The following is a 24,536-nucleotide window of genomic DNA, read 5'->3' on the forward strand; positions in this document are numbered from 1 at the left end:
GGGCCCTGCTCTGTGATGGTTCTTTATTTCGCCAAAGAATGGCTTAAGGTTCCCAAACGAGTCGTTTAATGATTGGTAAATATTTTTATTCTTCTACGATGATTCGCGTGTGTGTGACGTTTGTTCTCGGAAAGGAAGGGGTAAGCTTTCAGAAGCAGAAAATTAATGCGAATGTATCAGAATTTTAATGACGTCTTTGCGTGGCAAATTAAAAGCGCCTTAAAGTAGACTTCGGTTTTCCTTGCTTTAAATTAATTACTGCACAGAGCAGTTGAGTTAAAAACCTATGTTGGAATGATCCATTTTAAAGTCAGTGTAGGTAAATTACGAATGACTTCCAGCGCAAATTACACGCTTCACAAGTCAAACAATTGTCATGGAGCAAATTGACGTTTCGCATAATTTGCTGGGTCGGGCAGGAAAAAAAAACATTCGAATGCATCTGAACTGGATGCAGTTCCGTACCTCGCCGATCATCATCGCCGTGAATGACTTCAGATAGACAGCGCAGCGCAGCTCAGGGCTCAAACTTGTTCCGAGGAAAAGAAGAAGAAGAAGAAACGGGCAACATTTCCATAATCAGATTACTATCATCGGTACACGACTTGAGGCCCCGTCATTTATTCTTCAACCCTTTAAGACGCTATTTTTTTCCTTCTCAAAGCAGAGAGACTTATTCATCGGATGGCAGCCCTGACAGGTGTCGAATCTTCCAGATTTACAATTAAACAATTCACACTTTAAACGCACTATAGATTTTATTGACCACTCAGTTCAACGTACGGAAAGCTAACTGATTTTATTCAAATAGATACACGCTTAACAAACAAGATTCAATTATCTATTGCGGTACACACTTGCATTCACAGAACCAAATTATTATTATTATTAACCAACTCTACATTCCTTCTCCAGTCTTTAAAAAAAAATTAGTAGTCCATGCAATATGGAAAATTTTCCTCTGTCAGTCTATCAAGAATATCTGGCTGGCAATCTAGCATTACGTTTTGGGCGAGCCGAACGAGCAGAAGTGTTGATCGAATCCTCGCAAGTGTCTTCATCCTGGTCCGTTTGCCCGCTACCTGATTCTGGTAGAGGTATACCCCCGCCTCGTGATGGTCCTGCTGCCTGGGCTTCTGAAGAAGGATTCAAACTCGAGTCAGAACCTGCAAAGAAGACTAGGTCATTATTCATGGTTTAGGTATTGAAAAATAAATTAGTAATTATTGGATTAACCTAGACTTACAAAGTTTCTTTTTAGGTAGTAGCTCTTCAATACATTCCTGTTGATTTGGCCACTTGCGTAAATGTGATACCGGTCGGTGATATAAAACTCCTTCCTCACTTTGCACGACTGTGTCGGTTCCATTTCTTTCGACGACTTTAAATTTCTTGAGTTTGAATGTTGGTTCTAGTTTCCCGGTTTCGTAGTTTTTTAGCATAACAGTGTCACCAATTTCGATATCGGATAGTTTTGCCCGACGGCGTTTATCGGCATACAGCTTGCCTTCCATTTTTTTAATTTGATCTTGGTCGCGTATCCCATCGTCTCGATATAAGTGAGGTTCCGTCCGCAATGATGGTAAAAGGTCTTTAACCGGCCGCCCCGTCATCAGCTCCATAGGCGCTTTTCCCGTCATCGAATGTGGCGTGGTATTGTACATATGAACATAATTTTTAAGTGCCTTCCGCCAATCCTCATTGGTTGCTTTAGCTATCTTTAAAGCTCTTAGGATGCCCCGGTTTTGACGTTCTACGAGGCCATTCATTTGTGGCCAGTAGGGAATCGTACGCACTAATCTTATATTTTTATTCAGGCAGTAGTTCCCAAATGCTTCGCTGCAAAAAGGTGGCCCATTGTCACTCCGAATAGTTTCTGGGTAAGTTTGTTCAGCGAAAATTCCTTCAAGGGCATCAATTGTTTTAGTAGCATCTGTGCCTTTCATCTCAATCACTTTCAAGAATCGGCTGTAATAATCAACTAAAACAAGAAACGTTGAAAACTCCTTCGCAGAAAAGAAATCTATCGCCAGTTCTTGCCAAGCTCTTTCTGGCATACTCTTTCGAAGCATTGGTTCTGGAGGCCCGTCTATTCTAACAGCAGCACACCCGACACATGTTTGTATTCGGTCGACAACGTCATTATCCATGTAAGGCCACCAGAGTTTCTCTCTTAGGATTCTGCGCATAGTGACGATGCCTGGGTGGCCGCGATGAGCAATATCCAACGCCTTTGATCTTAGAGATCTTGGTAATACTATGCGATCGTTTCTTACAATTATTTCATTAATGATACCAAGTTCTTTGGCGAATGCTGAGTAACGAACAAGACTCGGATGCCATTCTTGTGAACTTATAGATTTCATTACCTCGCTCAACGTTTCATCTTTAGAAGTTTCGTTTTTAATTTCATTCAATGTAATTGCAGACATCCCCTCTCCTATGGCACACAGGAAATGCTCCGACGACTCATCGAAAGAGGTTTGTGATTCAGTACAAAGTCGTGATAAAATGTCCGATATGTTAGTTGATCCCGGGATATGTTTTATGTCAAAGGTATACGGTTGCAACCGAAGTGCCCAAGCTTCTGCTCGAGAACAAGCACGTTTACCATTTTGGTGCTTTCCTCCGAAAATGTACTCAAGAGTTTTGTGGTCGGTATACACTGTGAAGTTGGTGCCAAAAAGAAAGTGGTAAAACTTTTCTACCGCCCAGACGACGGCAAGTGCCTCACGCTGAGTTTGAGGGTAGACTCGTTCAGCCTTGGTTAGTCCCTTGGAAGCAAAGCTTATTATTCTTGGAACGTTTTGTATGTTTCGCTGTGTAAGTACGGCGCCGAGCCCCACGGGCGATGCATCTACATAGAGCTCTATAGGATCTTTTGGATCGAAAAATCCAAGTCGCCGCACAGTGTTTGATAGTTCGTAACGCAAATCGTTAAACGCTTTGGATTGATCTTCTCCAAACACATTGATTTCCCCTCGAACATATTTCCGCAAAGCTTCAGTTCTTGTTGACATGTTAGGAATGAAATGCCCCACAAAATTAATTAAGCCTAAAAAGCTTCTCACATCTTCTTTAGTTTTTGGCATTTGGAAGTTTTTGATAGCGTTTATCTTTTCTTCGGAAGGGCTGATACCGTTTGAACTAACCGTGAAACCAAGTATTTCTATTTCAGTCATTCTAAATGAGCATTTTTCTTCATTAAGCTTAGCATTGTTCTGTTCCAACACATGCAAAACTTCCTGCAATCGAGAATCGTGCTCTTCTTTGGTTCTGCCCGCTACTATTATATCATCGATATACACGATAACACCCTCAATACCGGCAAGCATTTCCGTCATTACGCGCTGAAAAATCTCCGGCGCGCAATTTATACCAAACATGAGTCTTTTGTATCTCATAAGCCCTCGGTTTGTCATAAATGTTGTTATTGGTCTTGAATCTGGGTGTAGCTCAATGTGGTGGTAAGCCGACGTAATATCTAATTTCGAGAAGATCTTAGCTCCATTTAGCTTATTCAAAAATGTATCTATTTTTGGTAGCGGGTAGTGCTCACGTTGTATTGCCTCGTTTGGATAACGCATGTTAATACAGAGCCTGATTTCTCCTTTAGCTTTCGGAACAATGACCATCGGAGAAATCCACTCCGGGGGTCCATTAGCTGGCTCGATTATATCCTGTTCTAACAAGTCTTTTATTTTCCTATCTACTTGTTCTTCTAAAGCCACTGGAATCCGCAAGTACGAGATTTTACGAGGGGGAACTGAGGGATCTATCGACAGTTTAACTTGGATATTCGGGAACTTTGGAAAGCTAGATGACTTCAATTCGACGTTCTGGACATCAAGGCCTATTTTGAGGACTTTTAAATCTTCCGCAGTACGTTTACTTAGCAAAGATTTGTGTGCCCCTTGAATTACGAAGAATTCAGCATAGCATTTTGGTTTAATATCGTTCACTGTGATCCATGCTTCGAAACTAACAAGTACTCTCAACGGCTGAGGACTGGCATACGCTGAAAATTGCTTTTCACATCCGAATCTTTTTTTGAAAATTATTGCATTATTTTTTAAAAGAGCAGACCAAACTTGTTCTGTAACTGTATTGATTGCCGATCCTGAATCGATCAAAAATTGCACTGGGAAGGTATCTATGAAGCAAACAATATTTTCGCTGTTGCATGGTTTTTCCTGATAGGGGAACAGAATGAAATTAGGATTTGAATTTTGTCATTTATTTCAATAACTTAGTTCAATTTATGATGGCAGTATATAAACATAATTTGTATAGTAAAAGTGAATACTTATTAAAACTTTATTACTCTACCTTAGGTGACAAATCTCTTCTGTATTGACGAGCTGGATTGTATTCTGTTTGCTGATCCTCATTAACAGAGTTTGCTTCCTGTCTGCTTCTTGGCTTCTGGATTCTGTTGTAAGCTCTTCGTCGTGATCTGCATTGCTTTGCAAAATGCCCTCGGAAACCGCATTTATTACATTTTGCAATCCTAGCAGAACAGTCTCGAGATTCAGTATCATGTCTATCGGATCCACATCTCGAACACTCCGATTGGCTGTCCTGTCCGCTAAAGTTTCTCCGAGCATCAGAAAATTGGCCAGAGTTTGAATATCTCACACGGTTCCTTGCTCCTGACGTCCTCTGGATTGCTGATACATTCGATGTTTCCGCTTCATTTTTCAATGGATGCATACGTTCTTTTTGTATCGAGAGAATTTCCCGATTGATCGCATAGTTAATTAATTCATCCAAACTCATAGTATTTTCTAATCCTTTATCCCTGACGCGCTCGTCCCTTGCTCCCATTGTAACTTGTTGTAAGATTTCCTTTTCCTCTCGGTCGTGGAAATCGCACCGGTTAGCTTGTGTGCGGAGTCGCAGAATAAATTGATTGAATGACTCTCCGTAAGATTGTTTAAGTGCCCGGAAGACTTCAAGCTCAACTCGTTCGTTTCGCTTACCCACGAAGAAATGATTCAAGCGTTTAACTGCATTATCGTATTCAGGTATCTCCGAAGGCATCAATGGCACTTTTACAGGTTCCGGATAAATTTCAGTTTGTACTGGTCTGCAGTTGTAGTAAAAGTGCTGAAGTTTCCGCCCCCCTCGGGCGAGTAAGTATAAAAGTTTCTCGTGTTGCGATTGAATTTGCTTTATTTCGAGAATAAGTTCGAAGGCTCGATGCCACTCTTCCCACTCCCGGTGGAGATCCGATGCATCTACTGCACCATTGAACGGTTCTAGTGGCCACTGATCCATCTGAAACAATAATTTGCTGCTAAATATTTGTTACTTTTTTTTGTGATACGCTTACTATTTGCATTTATTTATCGAAAATAAAAAGAATCGTTCTTTGTTTGTTTCATTTGTTTTATTTGTACATCATATCAGGAGAAATTTACTTGTTTTCAATTTAAATTTCAATTTGGAACTCATAACCTCAATTAGCAATCCTTCTCATTTTCCTTAATCCGGCATTTATTTGCAAAATGATTTGCCCAATAATATGACACTTTCAGCTCTACGGAAATCAATTCCGGACTTGCTTTCACTGCTCTTCAGTTTTCTAACTGGACTTGCATATTCTTACGCTTCGGTTGAAAATAACCGGACTCGCATAGCTCTACAGAATTAAATTCCGGACTTGCTTTATCTGCTCTTCGGTTTTCTCGACCGGACTAGCATTTGGTTCCTTCCGCCACGAAAATATTTTAACTTATCAATTTGAAAATTTCTTACAGCGCTACGGTTAATCGAACCGGACTCACTTTTTCATAGGCTCTTCGGTTTCCGACCGGACTTTATTCAATTCGCCATTTTGTTTTATTTCATAACTTTCAAGGTTTTCGCCGTTTTAGACTTTTCGCGACAGAATAACTGAAAAAAATATTTAGCCTAGGAGACTCACCTTGTTCTATCCTACCGACTGCGCCAAATTGTCGAATCTTCCAGATTTACAATTAAACAATTCACACTTTAAACGCACTATAGATTTTATTGACCACTCAGTTCAACGTACGGAAAGCTAACTGATTTTATTCAAATAGATACACGCTTAACAAACAAGATTCAATTATCTATTGCGGTACACACTTGCATTCACAGAACCAAATTATTATTATTATTAACCAACTCTACAACAGGTTGCCGTGGTAGCCCGAATGACAGCCAAACGTCATCGCGCCGTCATGTTCTGCCGTTGCCAATGTTTGAGAACAATAGCTCTCAGCTTGCTTCCCATCACATGAATGACGTCTCGCCGAGCAGAATTAAATACATTTTAACGATCATCATTCGGTGGGATCGGTGGGCTCCAGTTTAGGCAGGCAGTGTTGCCAGCGGTTGCCCCCTCTATGCTCGCACATGAATGAACTTAACGGGGATCGACACTCGACACACAACCGTGTAAAAGATCATCGGGTAATAATTGCATTCCCGGATCGTTTCTTGAGCTGTGTTGAGGTAGAAAGACAGCCATCGCCTTGCTGGAGCTGATCGCCATTTTGCTTTCCTCCGTCGTCGTCGTCGTTCGCCGTTGGGCTGGACCAGGAGAAGGAGGGACCACCATTATCCATCAAACTAGTTTAATCCGATTAAGCTTCGAAGCTGGTCTTAAAACAGGGGGTAGGGAAGGCAAAAGTAAGGAAAACCCCCTTCAACTCTCTTCTTTGTAGCGAGTTAAATTTATCGATTAATTTGACAGCTTCCCTTTTGGATGGGTTCTTGCTTCTCGTATCTTTCTACCCACTAGCTAGATTAAAGCAAGTTGTTCTCTCCAACTTGTGTCCGGTTCCTCCGAAGGGGGTGTGCCGATCGTTAATTGCGGTAATAGTTCAACCTCTTAAGCCGGGTCCGGTTCCCGAATGTTGGATAAGGAAAAAGTTTAGAATTTATCTTCCGATAATTCAAAATTAATTGCGTTCGATAATTTTTCCGGATTCCGTAGCCCTTTGGTCAACTTTGGAATCGAATGGGTTGGGAGCAAGCTTGTAATTACGATCAAGGGTCCGGTGCTCGAAACAATTTACGACAGTCTACTCTACAGTCAGTTGGGTTAACCTTTTCGACCTCTTGGTTTTGGTTTGCGAGTTATCTTGTCCCCCCTTCTCGTAGGTGTCGTCGTCGTCGTGTTGGAAACTACACTCTTAGTTTGCCCCAATCCAAACTGTACGACGCTGATGAAGACAGCGACTCAACCCCCCTGACTTTGGTCAGGACATATACGAAACAAACTTTGGGACAGGGCAGTTTAAAAAGTTGCTCCTTTTCTAGTCTGGTCAGTTCCCTTTCCGAACCGCCTAAATCTATGCAAAGAATCAACCGGGAGGAAGTCAAGGTTACAACACCATTATGAATGGGGGCCACTCTCCAGTGTCATTTTCATAATGACGATGATGTTCCCCTGACGTTCTCTCTCGCAAATGGTTGGTCACTTTGGCATTCGACCTTTCACTCACCGGGGATGAAGACATCACTGGTGTACGGTTTTCCGGCTCAAGAAACCCATTCGATGATTATGATGAAGACGACGACGTCGACGACGAAGGGGGAAGAGGTTAAACCGTTTGGCTTTTCACCCTCTCTGGACGGACCTCGAAGTTAATTGCACGATAATGCATTAGCAAGTGTGTGTCCTACCCCTTGAAGCCAATTTCGCTTAGCCATCGATTGCTTTGAGTTCATCCGCCCTTTCGTTGCCTACATTGAGGAGCAAAAAAAAAGCACTAAAAATTTATAATTTTACAAACGGTTTTCGGTCTTCCCGAAAAAAAAGTACGATCAAACAATTTTCGAGTTCAATGAAAATTCGAATGATGATGGCGCTCCGCGCCAAGGTTCAAACAAAAGTTGCCGAAATTGGATTTATTTGATTTTTATTAAACTCATTCTCCCCCGGAGGCTCTTTCGCTGGCTGCCTTCGATGTGAGCACATACACGTTCGCCCCTGTGCTCGTGAGGATTTCTGATTAATCATTTCGCATTTGTTTCCTCTTCAATGGTCGATTCCCGGACGATTTACCGCGGACGGAACCGGTTTTCCTCTTCTACCCGGCGGAGTAGGTAAAAAGAGTTCGTTTTTTTTTTTTTCATTCCTACTTGCTCCCGGAGGGCACTCGAATTATGGCCAATTACTCATAACCATGCTTCTTTCTTTGTTGCTTCTGATGGTTTCGCGCTTGTTTAGAGCGCTGCACACTGCAAAACCATCATCATCATCCTTCATTTTTTTCAGTGTTTTTCCTTCTGTTTTGTTTTTTTTCTCTGACCTCAAGTAGGCGCTGCTGTTGCTGCTTTTGCCTAGTTGGTTGGCAAAGCAGAGCACGATCGCCTTCTTCGATCCGTTTGTCCGACATTTGATTAACCAAACGACAGGTGAGCGCCCTCATCATTGATGGCCAAAGATGGCCGCCGAACGCCGGAACAGCAGCTGTACACTTCTTTGCTCACCATCAAGATTTATTCCGATTGCCGTTGGAAACTGTGCCCCATAAATTGACCCCTCCGCACTTCGTGATACACCTCTTGAGGGAGCCAAAACAGTAGCATTCTATCGACTTGAAACGGAAAGTGATCTCCACTTGTTCTTGTTTGTTTCAAAACTAAGCTGGAATCCTCAGTCTCGATTTTAAAAGAATAATCCCGCGTAGGTGGACGACCCCGGTTCATCTTTCTAGTAGGTTTCCTCGTTTAATCCGAGACGTTAATTCTTCTTGGCAGAAAGTCCAGCAGCCCCCCGTCTCTATGCATTATAATAACGATGATGATTTTATGTATTGTCACACACAGAAAGCAACAAAAAAAAACGGAGCGAATCAAAAACATCGAAACAGAAACCATTTGAATCGTTCGCGCCCCGCTTAACTTTCCGGGGAAACTCAGAAAGGCGGGGTCAAGATTTAAGAGCTGCTTTTCGCAATTTGACAATCGTTTTCGTTTGCCTTCGAGAGTCTAGAGTCGAGAGAATCGAGAACGAGTGCTTTTGATCTCTCGCGATTAATTTACCGTTGTTTTATTTGAAAATTTTTAACGATTGCCACTGAGCGAGCGAGTGGGGGACACAATCGATGTCATAATTTTCGAATATCTTAAGCTAAACCTGTCTCCGAAGATGACTTCTTAATGGGTCTCTCTTGTTTTTATTTTATATTTTCAAAAGATCATTTTACTACTTGAATCGTGAAATTCCATTAAGATTGTAAAGTAGATTCTTTACGATCTGGATGTCATCTTACAAAAACCCTGATTTATTGGAAAATTCAGGTTTGAATATTGAGTTCAAATAATTTTTCCGGATTAACATGACAACCCTTGAATTCTTTTGGTCTCTTTTGGAATGTTAAGAACTTTTCACTTTTTTTCTGAATGCTGTCTAATTTACATGATTTTTTAAACAATCGTGATAGCTTCTGAAAATAATCCTGTTTTTTTTTGTAATTCATGCTTGAATATTGAGTTTACATGAGTTTTAGGTAAAAAATGAAAAGTTTATATCGGAATATTGAGTTTACATACATAGTTTCAATAAAAAACTATGTTTGTTTGCGGACTTCGACTTATATTTGAATTTGCAACTTAATATTAAAACAGACAAAAAATCTGCAAAACTTACAGAACCTTCATCTTTTGATGTTCGAAACGTCATTGGACAATTATCGTGGCCTAATGAATAATTCACGTCTGCATATTGAGCTACCATACATAAATTTCTAGATTTCAGACTATCTGAACTAACCTTATAATCACCAGGTCCTTGGAATTCCAACCTATTTTCGACAATAACGGAAAAGTTTTCCAAAACCTGTCGAACTGATAAGTTATTCCTCTGATTCCACCCGGAATCGAAAACTTTCCAACGCTCCGAACAAATAAACAAAAAAGCGCTAAATCATAACCCAATTTTTGAGTTCCGCTTGCGTTTTTGTTTCCCCTTTTCCACCTGCCACACATTTTTTGTAGGTTACAACTAATTTTCCGTCCGCAAGCGCCTAAATGTCAAAGTGACATTTGTCCCACACACACAGCAAACATCGATTTCAGAGAGAATGTTGCGTCCCGTTCGTGAGGTCCTCCTCATCAATGTCTCACCGGGGACCGATTTGCGTTAATTTTAGAAGGCAGAACCGGGAACGCTATGCCTTTTTAAACGAAATGTTCGAATTGTAGTCAAATAGTTGCACCATCACGGTTCTAGACGACGACCAAAACCGCGAATCTCACGCGAAGAATGTATTAATTAGATAAAAGATCAGCTGGCAGAGCGAAGGGAATTTCGCTACGCGAAATGACAGCTGCCTCATAGATTCTTTTTCTGTCCTTTTTTGGATTCAAGAGAAATGCATTTCGAGGGGTTTGCTCTTCTTGGCGTCTTTTGTTCGGGCTCTCGGTGGACACCGTAATTAAAAGTTTCCCCCCGGATCCGGTTCGAAGGACCAACCGGAAGCAGCGTGGCAGCTGGAGAATTTTCCCGGCTCACGAAAACCCAACCAGCAGGAAAATTGCATCTGAGACGACGGAAGGCGTACAAAACAGGTAGCACGCTGATTGAAATAAAGTTGCATTTGGGAGGTTTCCCCCCACACCGTTTTGATTCCAGTTGAACTAGAATGACGTCCTATTGGCAACAAACGGGGGGCAAAGGTTTATAAATTAATTTTTCAAGAGGAAACAGAGAACTCTTGCAGTCGTCAAACGGTTGCAATAAATTATTTCCATAAATGTGCTGGCTATAATCCATAATTTAAGGGTGAAACGAACGAGAAATCGCAAGGGTCCAACTGCCAAGTGTGTGCGATATCGTTACTCCCAGAATCATTAGCATATTAATAAGTGCTCCGATTCTGGAACACAAAAGCGGTTCATACGCGGTGCAAAACACTGGCAGAAGAAGCTCTGTCATACATATCGGTGGACCCCCCACCGACAAACAAAACTAACCAACCGTTTGAAATGGTTATTAATTTGTTTATTGCGCTCATTATTCCCAATTTTATTTACAGCGAGCGACCGGTAGCTTGCCTGGAAGTCGCCCAGTCGAAGTTCGGATATGATTTACGATCAATCGGCTATCGTTAGTTTCTTCGGCTTCGGAGACGGCTCGGGTCGATGTAATTATGCTTTATGGTACTGCAGAGAATGATCGCATAAAAATCTTGGCTTGCCGACTTCATCAATCGGCAATCAAAGTGCTGAAAAGAAAACAAGGCTAATCATTTCGTCAAACCACCGCACGCCACATGTCAAAATACATAGTAAGGTCCAATCATCACTGCGAGGGAGGAAGATTGCATTAATCTGACAGCTTGATGAACGCCATCTTGTTGACTCGCTACTTCAAGCTAAACGAAAATCGAAGCGTTTTGTTGACTCGATACTCAATGATAAAAAAATGTTGGAACGGTCAACCTTGAAATTGATATTGAAATCCGGTGTTAACCATCAAGGACTTACATAAATAGTATGGTAAAATAATCACTTTGAGGGAGAAAGATTGTCTAAATTAGCGCCGTCTTGTTGACTCACTACTCCGAAGTGAACTGAAATCGAAGCGTTTTGTTGACTCGCTACTCTAAGGTAAAAAAAATGCTTTGTGTGTTCTAAGGTGAATAAAACTATTGGAATGAGCCTTCACACTGTCCAATGTCAAATTTTAAGCTGCAACTGAACGCACTACTTTTAAATACCCAGAAAGTCCAATTTTCACTAAGACAGCATGAATTTTTCAACTGACAGCATAATGAGCGTCATTTTATTAACTCTCTACTCCACCGTGAATGGAAATCGAAGCGTTTTGGTAAAAAAACAACCACAACGGTCAAAGGTGACCAAGGATATTCGATTGGGTCTTCACACTGTCCTGTCCACCGTCAAACTCGGCTTATTGTCGGCTGGCACGCGAATTTCGCCCCTCTGTCTCCGTGAATGTTCGACTCTGGCGGTTGTTTATGTTAAGTATTCGCTCGCCGGAGTCCCACACAAGTTCGCTAGGGCCAAACGGGAAAACAGTTGCTACCAGTATATCACTTGTTTTGGGTTTTGTTTCCACATATTTGAATATTCAGTCGGTGGCAGTCAGCGAGCCGCTTAACAAAAACTGCACAGGTGCTGCCGTTTTGGAACCATTTCCTAATGACAATAAGTAACGAAATTGGATCGTTTTGACTGGTCTCCCCCACTAGGGATTTTTTTCCTTGATCGGAACACATCTGTCAAACATGCATCATAGTATGCCAATTAATTGGCAAGAAAGTATTTTTTTCTTCCCTCAACTCGTGGTGGTGCCGCGACATGTGCTCTTCCGATTGTACGTAGAAGAAAGGTTCAAACCCATCACGGCCAACTGCGATCGGTAGCACAAGCAGACAGCATTTCTCTCGCTTGAAGATTGGCAAGAAAAGAAAATGTAACTCATTTTAATTAACAGCAATAATGTGAAAGGACAGATTTTCAATCTTTGATCTCGTGTAGCCGCGTGCCCCCGCGAGCGCGTTTTGTACATGTTGCACTTTGCTACCGCAAAACAACATGAGAAATTTGTCCCCGGCTCGGTTACCCCGATTAACCTTCTTCTTCAACTGCATTTTTTTTTGGTTTGCAATGTTTTGCGCGCGGATTTGCATGCCTACTCACAATTCCGGAGACGGCGATGCCGGGCAGCAGCAGAAGAAAACATTCCATTGTAAATACTTTTATCGCGCTCGTCTTTCGCCACGCCGAATGACATTTGTCGCAGTCCCCCTCCCGGTCGAAATGCGCAATAAAATTCGAACCCTGTGGCTTTTTGCGCGAACGACGAGAGCAATAGTTTATTTATAACATTGATACACAATTTATAATAGAATTCAATGTAAATGGCATGATGTTGTTCTTCGGGCGAGTAAGCGTGTGAGCAATCTTGCTGGGTGCTGTGAAGAATGAGGTTAAAGTGACATTTGATGGATAGTTGGGAAAGCGGCAAGAAATCGGCGAGGGGAGGAGGAATCACATAAAAGATCGAAAATAATTTGGCTAAAACAGACAGTCTTGGCGAAGGATAGGAGACTACTTTCTTCGGCCGAAACAAGCGAATGCTCTTTCGCCGTCTATCCCGAACATAAACCGGTCTATTAAGTTTTACTCGCTCGATACGCACATTTCAATAAAAATAATATTATAAATATATTGTCACATTTGCGTTTCGATGTCAATTTGGTGTCTTGTCGCGTGAGTCTCGCGGCGCTGCTATGTGTGAGAGGGGCGACGTCAAGATGAATCCATCGTCTTTCACTTTCATTGCTTTTGGGGAGACAGGATGAGATGAAACGAGACGAGATGGGACAAACTGACAGCCACGTCGATGTTGCCATTCGAAGCTACCACTCACTGTCGAATTAATTATTCCCGACATATTTATAAATTCGATTTTGCCCTGTTTGTTTTCTGTTCAAATGACACGCAGAGCCGAACGGCGACGACGACTGCACGTTCTTCGTCTAGCTCGTTCACGTATACGATTCTGAGAAAAACAGTTCGATATTAATTTTTCGATTTTCCTCGGCTTTTCTCATATGCCAGCACCATCATTAAACGCGGGTTAATAACATTTCGATCCTTGAAAATGTTTGAATCGTGCTCTCGCGCATTGCACTAATTAAAATCGAAATCGCGGGATGCGATCAGCGCGACTGACTGATGTCAACGCATCGCGTGCCCTTCACATCTCCCCACCCTATTACCCCCGAAAGTAGGCTGTGGGGAAAGCGCGCTCACTATTTGACAATTCGGCCAATAAACTTTCGGGTTTCCACGGGTAGCCGTAAAATATGATGTACACTAGCGCCATTGGCACGCTCCATAAATCACAAATCCCTCTAGCTAGGAATCGTTCTGCGGAAAGCGGAAAGACGCCGAAGCACACGCGAATGTGAAAGATCAAACACCCAAAGGAAGCAGCTCCTTAATGATAATTGATTACCTGGCATTTATCAATGATTAGACCAAGACCAAGCAGCAGCGTCTCTCGTCATCGGACGAAAGGCCCAAGTTGTTTACATTTCAATAAACGTTAGCCGAACATGAGGAATCAAATAAAACCGACCCTTGCCTGGCGTTGCTTTGCCGATTTCCTAAAAAGAGAGAGAGTGATAAAAAAAAAAGATGATATTAATATAAATATTGAGGATATTTCATTTCCTGCCTCCCTTCGACAGTTGATTCCGTGTCGTGAAAACCTCTCCCTAGAATTGTCAATTTCATCAATTTTTCGGCGTGAGCATCTTTCCTCCGAAAGATGTATTCGCGCTATCTGAGAAGGGTGCGACATTTTCCAGCCGGGTGAAAGTCTTCAACACCCGCACCTCTTTCTTCCAGAAAAACGAGCAAATAAATAACCTGTATCCCGCCCGCGATATTTATAACATCCTGTCAAGCGCGCGGCGAGGTTTTCACCGCAACGACTTTTTCCCTCCCTGCGGAAGAAGGTAGAAGATCTTTATTAGATTTTCTAAAGACAGTGCCGAGCGATTTTCGTCGACACAGAGCTTAAACGTCGATGCATGTGAGATTTTTCCCGGGGCAAAGGTGCATTTCCATCCTCCTCCGTCAAAATTTAACCCCCAAAGTTTCCGAGAGAAAGTTCCGATGAAGGCAGTGGGTATAATAAACCACCTCCCTCCCTGGTGGATGAGATTAATAATAATATTCACCTTCTGCGTCGCAACCTCCGGATTTGATTCTGATAGCTGATCCAAAGTAATGTATACGTTGGGTTGGCAAGTGAATAACTGCGCGTGTATGATAAATAGGTGGCTTACATTCGAAAAAAATAACAAACCAGTGTGGGCGAGCGAGGGTGTGAGGAATTAAATTCTAGTCCTCAGCCACGGAATGTTGAAAATTTTGTCAATAAGACATTACGATTCCTTCGAGCTCGGTGTCATGAATTTTCCCCCCCGGTTCAAGTTCGGATTGGGAAAATCAAATGAACAAAAGCACGCACCTGAGCATTCGATTGGATTCCGCCGAATCCCCCGGAAAATCAGCCACCTCGAGACATAACTTTCAATCGTTTTACTTTGGGATTTTTTTTTCTCGATTGAGTGCCGGAATGAAATTAAATTCTATCCGGAATTGCGAAAATTATTAGATTGGGTCCAACCAAACCGAGAATCGAAAGCCGGGGGAAGTACGTTGATCCCTTCAATTACCATTAATTTGAAGTTGCGCTCGCGCCGCCGCTGCTTCGTCGATGAGGAATGTTCTCACACTTGTTCTTTATTCAACCAGGGGGGGAAGGAGATGTGGAGCTGCAGCACCTTTTCGGAAAACACATTTTTCCTCGATCCGGTTGTATGTTTCTTGTGGTGGTTCTCATCATCAACGAGGGGGTTGAAACGGTTCCTAGAATTAACGCTGGCCAGCAGCTTCTGACCGACCGCAGCAATTAATTGGCGAACACGCTTAAGAATGAGATCAGTGATGCCAAACTTACATCCTGACAACATTAGGTTTGTTCAATGACTGATTTTTTTTCACAAGATAAGTATCAATCCATCGATATTGATAGAAGCTATCACAATGCTATAGCTAACAGTTATAGCAATTTTGAAAATTTGGCAATTTTGACAATTCTGCCATTTCTCACAATTCTGGAAATTTTTACAATTTCAACAATTTTTATAATTTTGAAATTTTTTACAATATTGACAAGCTCACTTGAGAAAGTTTCATAAACAAAAGTTTTCAAATCGCTAATCCATGTGCGGACGTCTCAATTTACTTTCAGCTGCCAGAGGCAGTCTCAATCAGCTGTCCCTCGGTTTTTAAGAGTAAAAGTCTCAATCCACTTTCAAACAGTTCATCTCTAAGAAGTCTCTATCCGCCTCTATAACACTTTGTCGAGATCCAGTGATTTATCAATTCTTAGCAGAAGTCTCAATCCTCTGTTGTTTTTTCATCAGCAGAAGTCTCAGTCCACTTTCAAGGACTTCAGCTTGATCAGATGGAGCTGTTTTTCATGTCTCAATTCCTCTCCTAGCATATTCCTCTTTGGATTCTTCTATTTGAAAGGTTTTCAAGCCGGGAATGTTTTGAAAATCTCGAAAAGTCTGACAAAAATTCAGATTACACTTTGAGACAAGATTTCTCAAATGGTATCTGATTTCAATCCGCAACAAATGTCATCAGCAAAACATGCCTTAATCTTACACAAAAAATGATTAAGGCACCACTGACTCGGCGGAAACCTAGCGCCAGTCTCGAATTTATCTCCGATGAGCTCTCGCCGAGATCGCCCCGTAATTTTGGTCGTGGCGGCGGCGGCCACAACGAGAGAGAGGACATCGCACTTAAGCGGCCCGTTTAATTGCCAGCGACATTCGATACGACCCATTTCACCGAGGGTCCCCGCGTGTGAGTCCCATGCGCCGAAATCGGTTTTAATTATTACAAAATTCTAAATTATTTCATCATCACTATAATTAAAGCCTGCAGCCAGCCGCTCGCCGCCAGCCGTTTCGTTCCGTTGAGCGATAGTTAGTTGGTTAGTGCACTCGATGGGATCAGAATCTCTAATCTAGCGGAATTATTAATGGCAGGCAGTGTTCTCGCACCTAATTTTCGGTGAAATTTGAAAATTTTTACGAATAAATAGTAGATTGGTAGGTAGAAGCTAGAATTCACGTAACGGACACCAATCTCTTGATGATGGCCGGCCGGTTTTCGGTTCCCTGAAGCATACAGAGACAGAGCCGCCGAAAGGTAATAAAAATAATTTAGTAATAATCACAATTTGCAGTCCGTTCATACGTGAAGCAAGCCGAAGAGTTAGAGAAAGAAATGAGTGAGTGAGAGTGAGGCCGGGTCGCCAAAAACCACACATTCGGGGCGGAAAAGCACGATAAAATTTAATGAAGTGTCAATTCGGAATGATCATTGCATTTTGAAAATTTAGAAATTATAAATATCGCGAAGCGACGCGGCCATCCTGATTTCGGCGGGATGATAGGACTAGCAGCAGATGGGACCACCAGGAACGGCTTTGCGTCTCATTAGGGCGAAAAACGAAGCGCCTCCTCGTTATGCAAGAAAACATTTCTCGTTAAGTACGCGTAAATAGTTGATTCGTGGTCCAGCAGCAGCAGCAGCCCTGAAGGCAGGTTGGCAGTCGGCCTGCCAGGTTGATGAGCCTGTCGATTGCCTTTAATTACAATTTCTCTCGCGATTTCCCCCCTTAGGGAATCTCATCGTTGGGTGCGGTAACTGATGTTTAACGATTGGGTAATTACGCACGGAATCACTGCTAGCCAGCGAGGTCCTCCGCAATGAATGGGTACACGTGTGCAAACAACATACGCAAGAATCGATGATGACGGTTTTTGCCCGGAAGATGTTTTCCGTTTTTTTTTCTCTTGGTTCCTTTTCTCGCGGTTGTATTAAAAACAAATTCCCACCCGAGGGTGAACGGCGGTCAGGAACAGAAAAAAAATCAATCCTTCAAGCGCCACCTGAATACGGGGGAACTTCCCTTGTTTGTAAATCTGGAAGTTTACAAAAAAAAAAGAACAGTAGGTACGAGCTGAAAGATTCATAATCAATCAAAAGAATTGGGAAAGGCATCGCCGAACGGCATTTGAAAATCGTAGGAAAACAGATCACTACTTGAACCCTACTTGACGGAACACAAAAGCTTCTTTCTTTTCCCTTTTGGATCCTTGAACAATTTCCCCCCGAATCCTTCGCTCGGATTCGGATCAATAGAAATGAACTGTGTTTTGTAGGACAAGCGAAAAGAACAGCTACCAACCTTCCTCCCAAAAGGCAGACATTTGCTCCGTAATTACTTCCTCCCACTCACTCGAGCTACAATAAACGAGTAGCGGCACCAGAGCCTTTTCCGATTGCCGAGATCCCAGAATCCGCAAGATTGTCCTTCAATCATTTTCTACTCTCTTATTCGAGAACCGCACTCAAAGTGAAATACCGGAATTGTGCTGCCTTCTTCAAAACAGCAGCACCCTTCAGTGGTTCTTTTCCCTGGCGCTGTCCGGAAACAATTCTTGGGAAATCATTCCACTTTTTTTCGTTTGTTCCTTTTGATTCATCTGAAAGTGGAGGAGAGTGAAAAAACGCAAACTTCCAATCAAAACAGTATCATCACATCACGTGACACAATCGTTGGCTACCGTTTAATGACAATGTCGGACCCCGAAAAACCGACGTCGTTGTCTTTGCGTGTGCCCGATTCCCGGGCAAACTGAGAAACGGGATTCGCGTGCACTAATGGCTAAATTTTTACAACTTCTTCCTTCGGCGGAACAACTGACAGACAAACCGACAGACGTTCTAATAATAATCAGCTCGACGAATGATTGATTCCGCGAATCGGGTCGATCCTTATTACTGCTAATCATCGGCCTACTTCGTCCGGGTCCGAATGTCATTTTCTCTTCCAACGAAGAACGGAAGCTAACGCTTCCCAGGGTTGTCTTCAGCGCCTTCTGGTATTTTTTTTTGTCGCTCAACATTTGATTTTGATGGAACCTTGTCACCGCTTTTGATTTCCTTTTAACGGGACCCCACGCCGGAACACAAAAACCCGACGAAGGACAACAACGAATCCGGTGGTCTGCTGGTTGCATTAGCACATGGGGAAGCCACATTAGCCACGGAACAGAACCTTTCTTCACGTGGTGTGATGTGGGCGGTTGATAGAAAAGGTGTCTTTTTCACCTCCAGCATGGTGGCTGCCCCTTTAAATGCCAATTAGTTCCGCACGTTTTTTTTTTCTCCAGAGATTGCGTCCTCTGGTTAGACGCGGAACGACTCGTCTTCCATTAAGTGCCCGTGGTCGTCGTCGTCGTGATCGTGAGTCCTCGCGGGCTCCACCACACAACTCTGCATGCTGTTGATGGTCTTGTGGCCTCTCGGATTCTTACGTCGATGTTTGTGTACCTCAACGACGATGATGATGATGATGGCGAATCCACAGGAGAGGAGAAAAATTAAAAATGGCAAACACAAGACAAAGTGCTTCGCCATTTGTCCGGACCCGGGCTTCGTCAGCTTGATATGTTGTTGGGTTTGGGTTGGGTGTGTGTTCTCTGTTGCCCGGGTATGTTGCCGGCCATCGCTCACAACCAACGACGACGACGTGCGGGACCACCGAGAGCCCTCTGGAAGAAGAACAGGAAAAAAAACTGCCAGAGTCGTTTTATATAAATTTTATAAAAGCTTCAAACATATAAATATAGATCGAGACTTGCGATTGCACTTGGATGGGCTCTGTCTTTTTTTTCTGTTGTGCTTCTCCTCATTGCTGGGTCTGCTTGATGTTGTGCGCTCTTGTCTTTTGATGCTGCTGCACTCCTCCCTTCAATAACTTGTCCAAACCCCAAACAGTGGAATGGGGAAAACGGGGAGACAAACCGACAACGCCGTCATCGTCGTTGCCGGCGATGGTACAGCGCAATGATGCTGTTGATATGCTCTTTCAGTAGAAAATGTAGATTTCAAGTAGTGGTTTTTTGTATCCATTTCTGGTGTATCGACCGACCATGACGGATGGCGAAAGAAAAGCAACTCAAGAAGAGTAAGGATGTGCCCCGGGAATCCGGAAAATGAAGGAAGAGACGCCCATCGAAGACTTAGTCGTTCGTTTAGTTATTGGCATTGGCCATACGGCGGCGATGCCAATAATGCAACGATGGAGTGGTGAGATGGTTTCCATTTTTCTTCGTTTTCCCCGCCAAACACCCAGCGGGTATCCTTGCACTCTTCCACCTCACCTAGTTACATCTCCAGTCCCGGAATGGCGGGTCCGAGATGTCTCGGTTTTTATTTTAATAAACAGATATGTGTACTAATTACAGCTGCAGAACCTGGTATGCCACCATTCGGACGGCCCGAGGGATCGGACATGAACGACGACCGCATTCAGCACATTCTCTCGGAGGCGCAGTCTATGATCAAGCGAGATCACCAAACCCCGCTGCATCCGTCCCAGCAGCAGCAACATCACATGAACCTGCAGCAGTTTGGCTCCCTGGACGACTCGCAGCACAGCGATAACGAGTCCAAATCGCCACACTCCCGCGACGTCCAGTCGCCGTTTGCCAAAGACTTCTTGAGCCGACGATCCTCAATCAACAAGGGCGACGATCTGTCCCAGGACAAGATCGCCAAAATCTACCAGGAAGAGTTCTCCAAATTGATGCGAAGTCCTCGAGAGTTTCCAAAGTAAGTTTCCCCCCCTCTATTTGTCCAAAATTACGTTGATTAACAATTTTCTTCTCTTTTCTCCCGATTCAGTTTCCTGTTCCCGCACTTCCTCGGTGGTGGAATGCCTCCGATGGAGCGACCACAGGACGATAACATTCGAATGGCTTTAGAGGCGTACCACCGGGAGTTGGCCAAGCTGCAGCAGAACGCCGCCGCTGGTCTCCCTGGAATTCCTAACATCTCGAACCTCCCCAATTTTCTTGCTCTGCAACAGCAACAACAGCAACAGCAGCAGCAACAACAACAGCAAGCCAGCCAAGCTCAGCAACAGCCCGGCCTCAACGGATCCATCCAGGATCTGTCCATACCCAAAGAGAAACAATCAACCAAACTGAACGGTTCGATGACCGATCTCGAGTGTGAAATCGATGCCGCCAACAAGGAAGTCGACGACGCCATGAAGCACAGCGCATTTAACCTGGTCAAGCCGAAACCGGAACCAGGCACCTGTACACCCACAACGACTGCCTCATCGGCTCCGAGCCCCATCGCCAACAGTATCCTGCCACCGGTGATCACCCCATCGGAAGAATTCTCGGCCGCCGCCAGTCCCCTGCAGCGGATGGCCTCGATCACCAACTCGCTCATCACACAACCTCCAGTCATTCCTCATCACGCCGGGCAGTCCAAGCCCTTGAAGGCGATTTTACCTCCCATCACTCAGCAGCAGTTCGACTGCTACAACAATCTCAACACCGAAGACATCGTCCGCCGCGTCAAGGAAGCCCTTTCTCAATACTCGATCAGTCAGCGATTGTTTGGCGAGTCCGTGCTGGGCCTTTCTCAAGGATCCGTTAGCGATCTCCTAGCGCGACCCAAACCCTGGCACATGCTCACTCAGAAAGGCCGCGAACCATTCATCCGCATGAAGATGTTCTTAGAAGACGAAAACGCCGTACATAAACTAGTCGCCAGTCAGTACAAGATCGCCCCGGAAAAACTCATGCGAACCGGAAACTACAGCGGTACCCCACAAATCCCCGGAATCATGGCCAAACAGATGCCACCGATGCCCAAGATGCTCAGCGACTCCTTCTCCAAGCTCCATCAAGACCAAAAGACACTCCTCCAGCTGCAGATGTCCCAGATGCAGCAAATGGTCCCGACCTCTCAGGCCCAGCAGCTTCAACACCAACAACAGCAGCTACACCAGCATCAACAACAACTGGTCGCTGCCGCCCAACAAGCTCAACAGGAAGCAGCCGCTAGACAACCTCCATCTTCCCAACCCTCACCCATTCCACACCCGCAGCAGACTCCCTCCCGAGACTCAACGCTCAGTCAATCGCGCCAGCAACTCTCCCCACACACGATGCTCCTAACGCCACCCGGAGTACCACCCCAACATGCCATCCCTCTGCAAACCCCCGGCCTCGACAAAAAACCCATGATGCTCGGAATCCACTCCCCGCAACTTCAATCCACCCCAACTGGTCCACCTGGACCACCACCCGGCATGAACGCCCTCCGAAACCCGATGCAGCAACACATCTCCCCAACCGTCTATGAAATGGCCGCCCTAACCCAAGATCTCGACACCCAAACCATCACCACCAAGATTAAGGAGGCCCTCCTAGCCAACAACATCGGCCAGAAGATCTTCGGCGAAGCCGTCCTCGGACTCTCGCAAGGATCCGTCTCGGAACTCCTTTCCAAACCGAAACCGTGGCACATGCTCAGCATCAAGGGCCGGGAACCGTTCATCCGGATGCAGCTATGGCTAAGCGACGCCAACAACGTCGAACGGTTGCAGATGCTGAAGAACGAACGCCGCGAGGCTAGCAAGCGTCGTCGATCGACCGGGCCCGGTGCCCAGGACAACAGCTCCGACACCAGCAGCAACGACACTTCCGAGTTCTACCACTCGAACTCGCCCGGGCCGGGATCCGTTGGGTCAGCCGGCGCTCCACCGAACAAGAAACAGAGGGTTCTATTTTCCGAAGAGCAGAAGGAAGCCCTTAGGTTGGCTTTCGCCCTGGATCCCTACCCTAACGTGCAAACGATCGAATTCCTGGCTACGGAACTAGGCCTATCGACCCGGACGATCACCAACTGGTTCCACAACCACCGTATGCGACTGAAACAGCAAGTGCCCCACGGTCAACCGAGTGAACCGATTCCGTCGCGAGACAACCAAACCGGCGTACCCCTGGATCCCGTTCAGTTCCGCATCATGCTGAGCCAGCGATTGATGGAAATCCAAAAGGAACGCATGGGATTGGGAGGAGTTCCGCTACCGTATCCGCCATACTTCGCAGCCAACCCGAATCTGGCAGCACTGATCAGCAGAGGTTTTATCCCGGGAGATGTCGATCTGGCAGCCCTAAACAAAGCAGTCAGTGAGCAGATGAGCGGACTTGATCTTTCGATGCCATCGCACCTGAAACGCGAAGGCGAAGAAGATTACGAAGAAGACGGTGATCACGACGGAGAAAGTCACATGAGCGACGCCGAATCAATGGACGATGGATCGAAACGAAGCGAAGCGGATGAACATTCTACGGCTGCCGGTCTGTCGTTGGTGCAGGCCATGTCCCGCATCAACCGACGAAAACCTGCCGCTCCTCAGTGGGTCAACCCGGAAGCCAACCTGGCCGGATTGGTCGCCGGAGTCGGAGGTGACAAAAAAGATGCCGCCGATATCCTCAACGGCATGATGCAGTCCGCCGACAACGTTTCGACGGTTCAGCAACGGTTCGTGGCAGCCATGGCTGCGGCAGCTGCTGCTGTTGCAGCCGCGGCTTCCGGTAGCGATCACGAAAACGATGACGATGCCAAATCGACGCATTCGAAACAGTCGCTCGAGGATGAAGCGCCCGAACGGGAAGACGAGGAAGAAGACGATGAGCGACGGGAAAAGGCCGATGAGGCATCGGAAGATGTCACTCGACCGGACCCATCCTCATCGGCGGACAAGGAAGAGCTCCAGGTCAAGACGGAACTGGTTGAAGAGGGCGAACGGTGGGGCTTCTAAGCAGCCGAGCTAAACCGGTCAAATTGTGAGGTTATGAACCAACGAATGTGTAAACAAAAACAAAAAAGTCAGTGCAATCTCGAAGGAACAAAACAAAAATAGCTAAAAGAAACAATAACACAAAAAAAAAAACTGTTGCGTTGTAGGAGGTATGAGTGCAAAGTCTGATCGAGTTTCGAGCTTTCCGCTGTAAGTCGCCGGAAAGCCGGATGGATATCGGACGGAAATGTGATTATCGATTCGAACAAAACAGAAAAACAGCTCGAGGAAGGACGTTCTCGGGCGTTTTTTCTCGAATTATTTTCTTATTTAAGTTGTTATTCAAGTTCTTTTCCCATTATCTAAGTAGGCTAAAAATCGTACTATTTCGTTTTAAGGTGAAACTATCTGACTGCGATCCAACTTCCTCAGTTGTAAACTAAATGGTTTTTTTACTATATATCATTATATTATTGCTCGTGGTGGAGCAAAAACTCTTTCCCTGTAAATAGATCACTTTTAAAGGTACGTTCAGTTGTACTCCTTATTTTTCCTTCTTTTGAGCTATCAATATAAGAAGACTGTTAAATCAAGTTTTAAAGTAAATAAAGGAAACAGAAATCCAACAATATGTATAATGGAGAATATAAATAAATCGTAGTCTAAAGCTGCTAGCTTAACTTTTAAAACAAAAGGGATATAAAGTTTTTTTTAGCTGAAAACCCGTAAGAGTCGCTCCCGAAAAGCGAAACTCCTGTACATTTTGTAACATTGATCTGTTCCCGATTTGTTAAGGCTAATCATTTACTCGACATCCGTTCGGGATCTGACCGAAACAATAGTTTTTCTCTCCCGATTTGCATTTACTTTTACCTTTTCCGAGCCGATAAATGATTGAAAATAAAATCAATATTAGACGATTAACAGAAAAAATCAGAAAAAGGTAAAATCTAACTTTAAAACGTACTTATAGGCAGAACTAATCGAAACAAAAATGTTTTTGATCCCGTCACATTGCGCGAGTAAAATTATCTTTACCCGGACACATGATGAAAATAATCAAAAATAAATTAAACGGGAAACGGAGAATCAAAATGATTTACAGCAACACACTGTACATAAACTAGCATGGGTGGGAAAAATGTCTGGGAATGAGGAGAACGGGAAAAACTATCGGACAAACAGCATACACACAAATGCATTGATAAAAAAGGCCAAATATTTAGCAGATAAACATTAATAATTACACACACATCCACACTTACACTAGAAGAAAAACTAACATACAAATACAAGAGAAAAACCATGC

At 44.1% G+C, this 24,536-nt stretch overlaps 1 protein-coding gene across 2 annotated transcripts in view; it reads left to right on the forward strand.

Annotated features, from left to right (window-relative positions):
- Window positions 1–24,530, forward strand: part of LOC129759886 (homeobox protein cut) — a 44,191-nt gene extending 19,661 nt beyond the window's left edge. Inside the window, exons 5-6 of one of the 2 annotated variants that reach the window (XM_055757439.1) lie at window positions 19,866–20,232; window positions 20,305–24,530. In XM_055757439.1, the coding sequence (XP_055613414.1) occupies window positions 19,866–20,232; window positions 20,305–23,248 (3,311 nt within the window). In that variant the 3' untranslated portion in view covers window positions 23,249–24,530. The remainder of the gene's footprint in view (window positions 1–19,865; window positions 20,233–20,304) is intronic. The other variant, XM_055757440.1, reaches the window with a different exon arrangement.
- The last annotated feature ends 6 nt before the right edge of the window (window positions 24,531–24,536 follow it).

The sequence above is a fragment of the Uranotaenia lowii genome, unplaced genomic scaffold (genome assembly GCF_029784155.1).
Source record: "Uranotaenia lowii strain MFRU-FL unplaced genomic scaffold, ASM2978415v1 HiC_scaffold_303, whole genome shotgun sequence".
Taxonomy (NCBI): Eukaryota; Metazoa; Arthropoda; class Insecta; order Diptera; family Culicidae; genus Uranotaenia; species Uranotaenia lowii.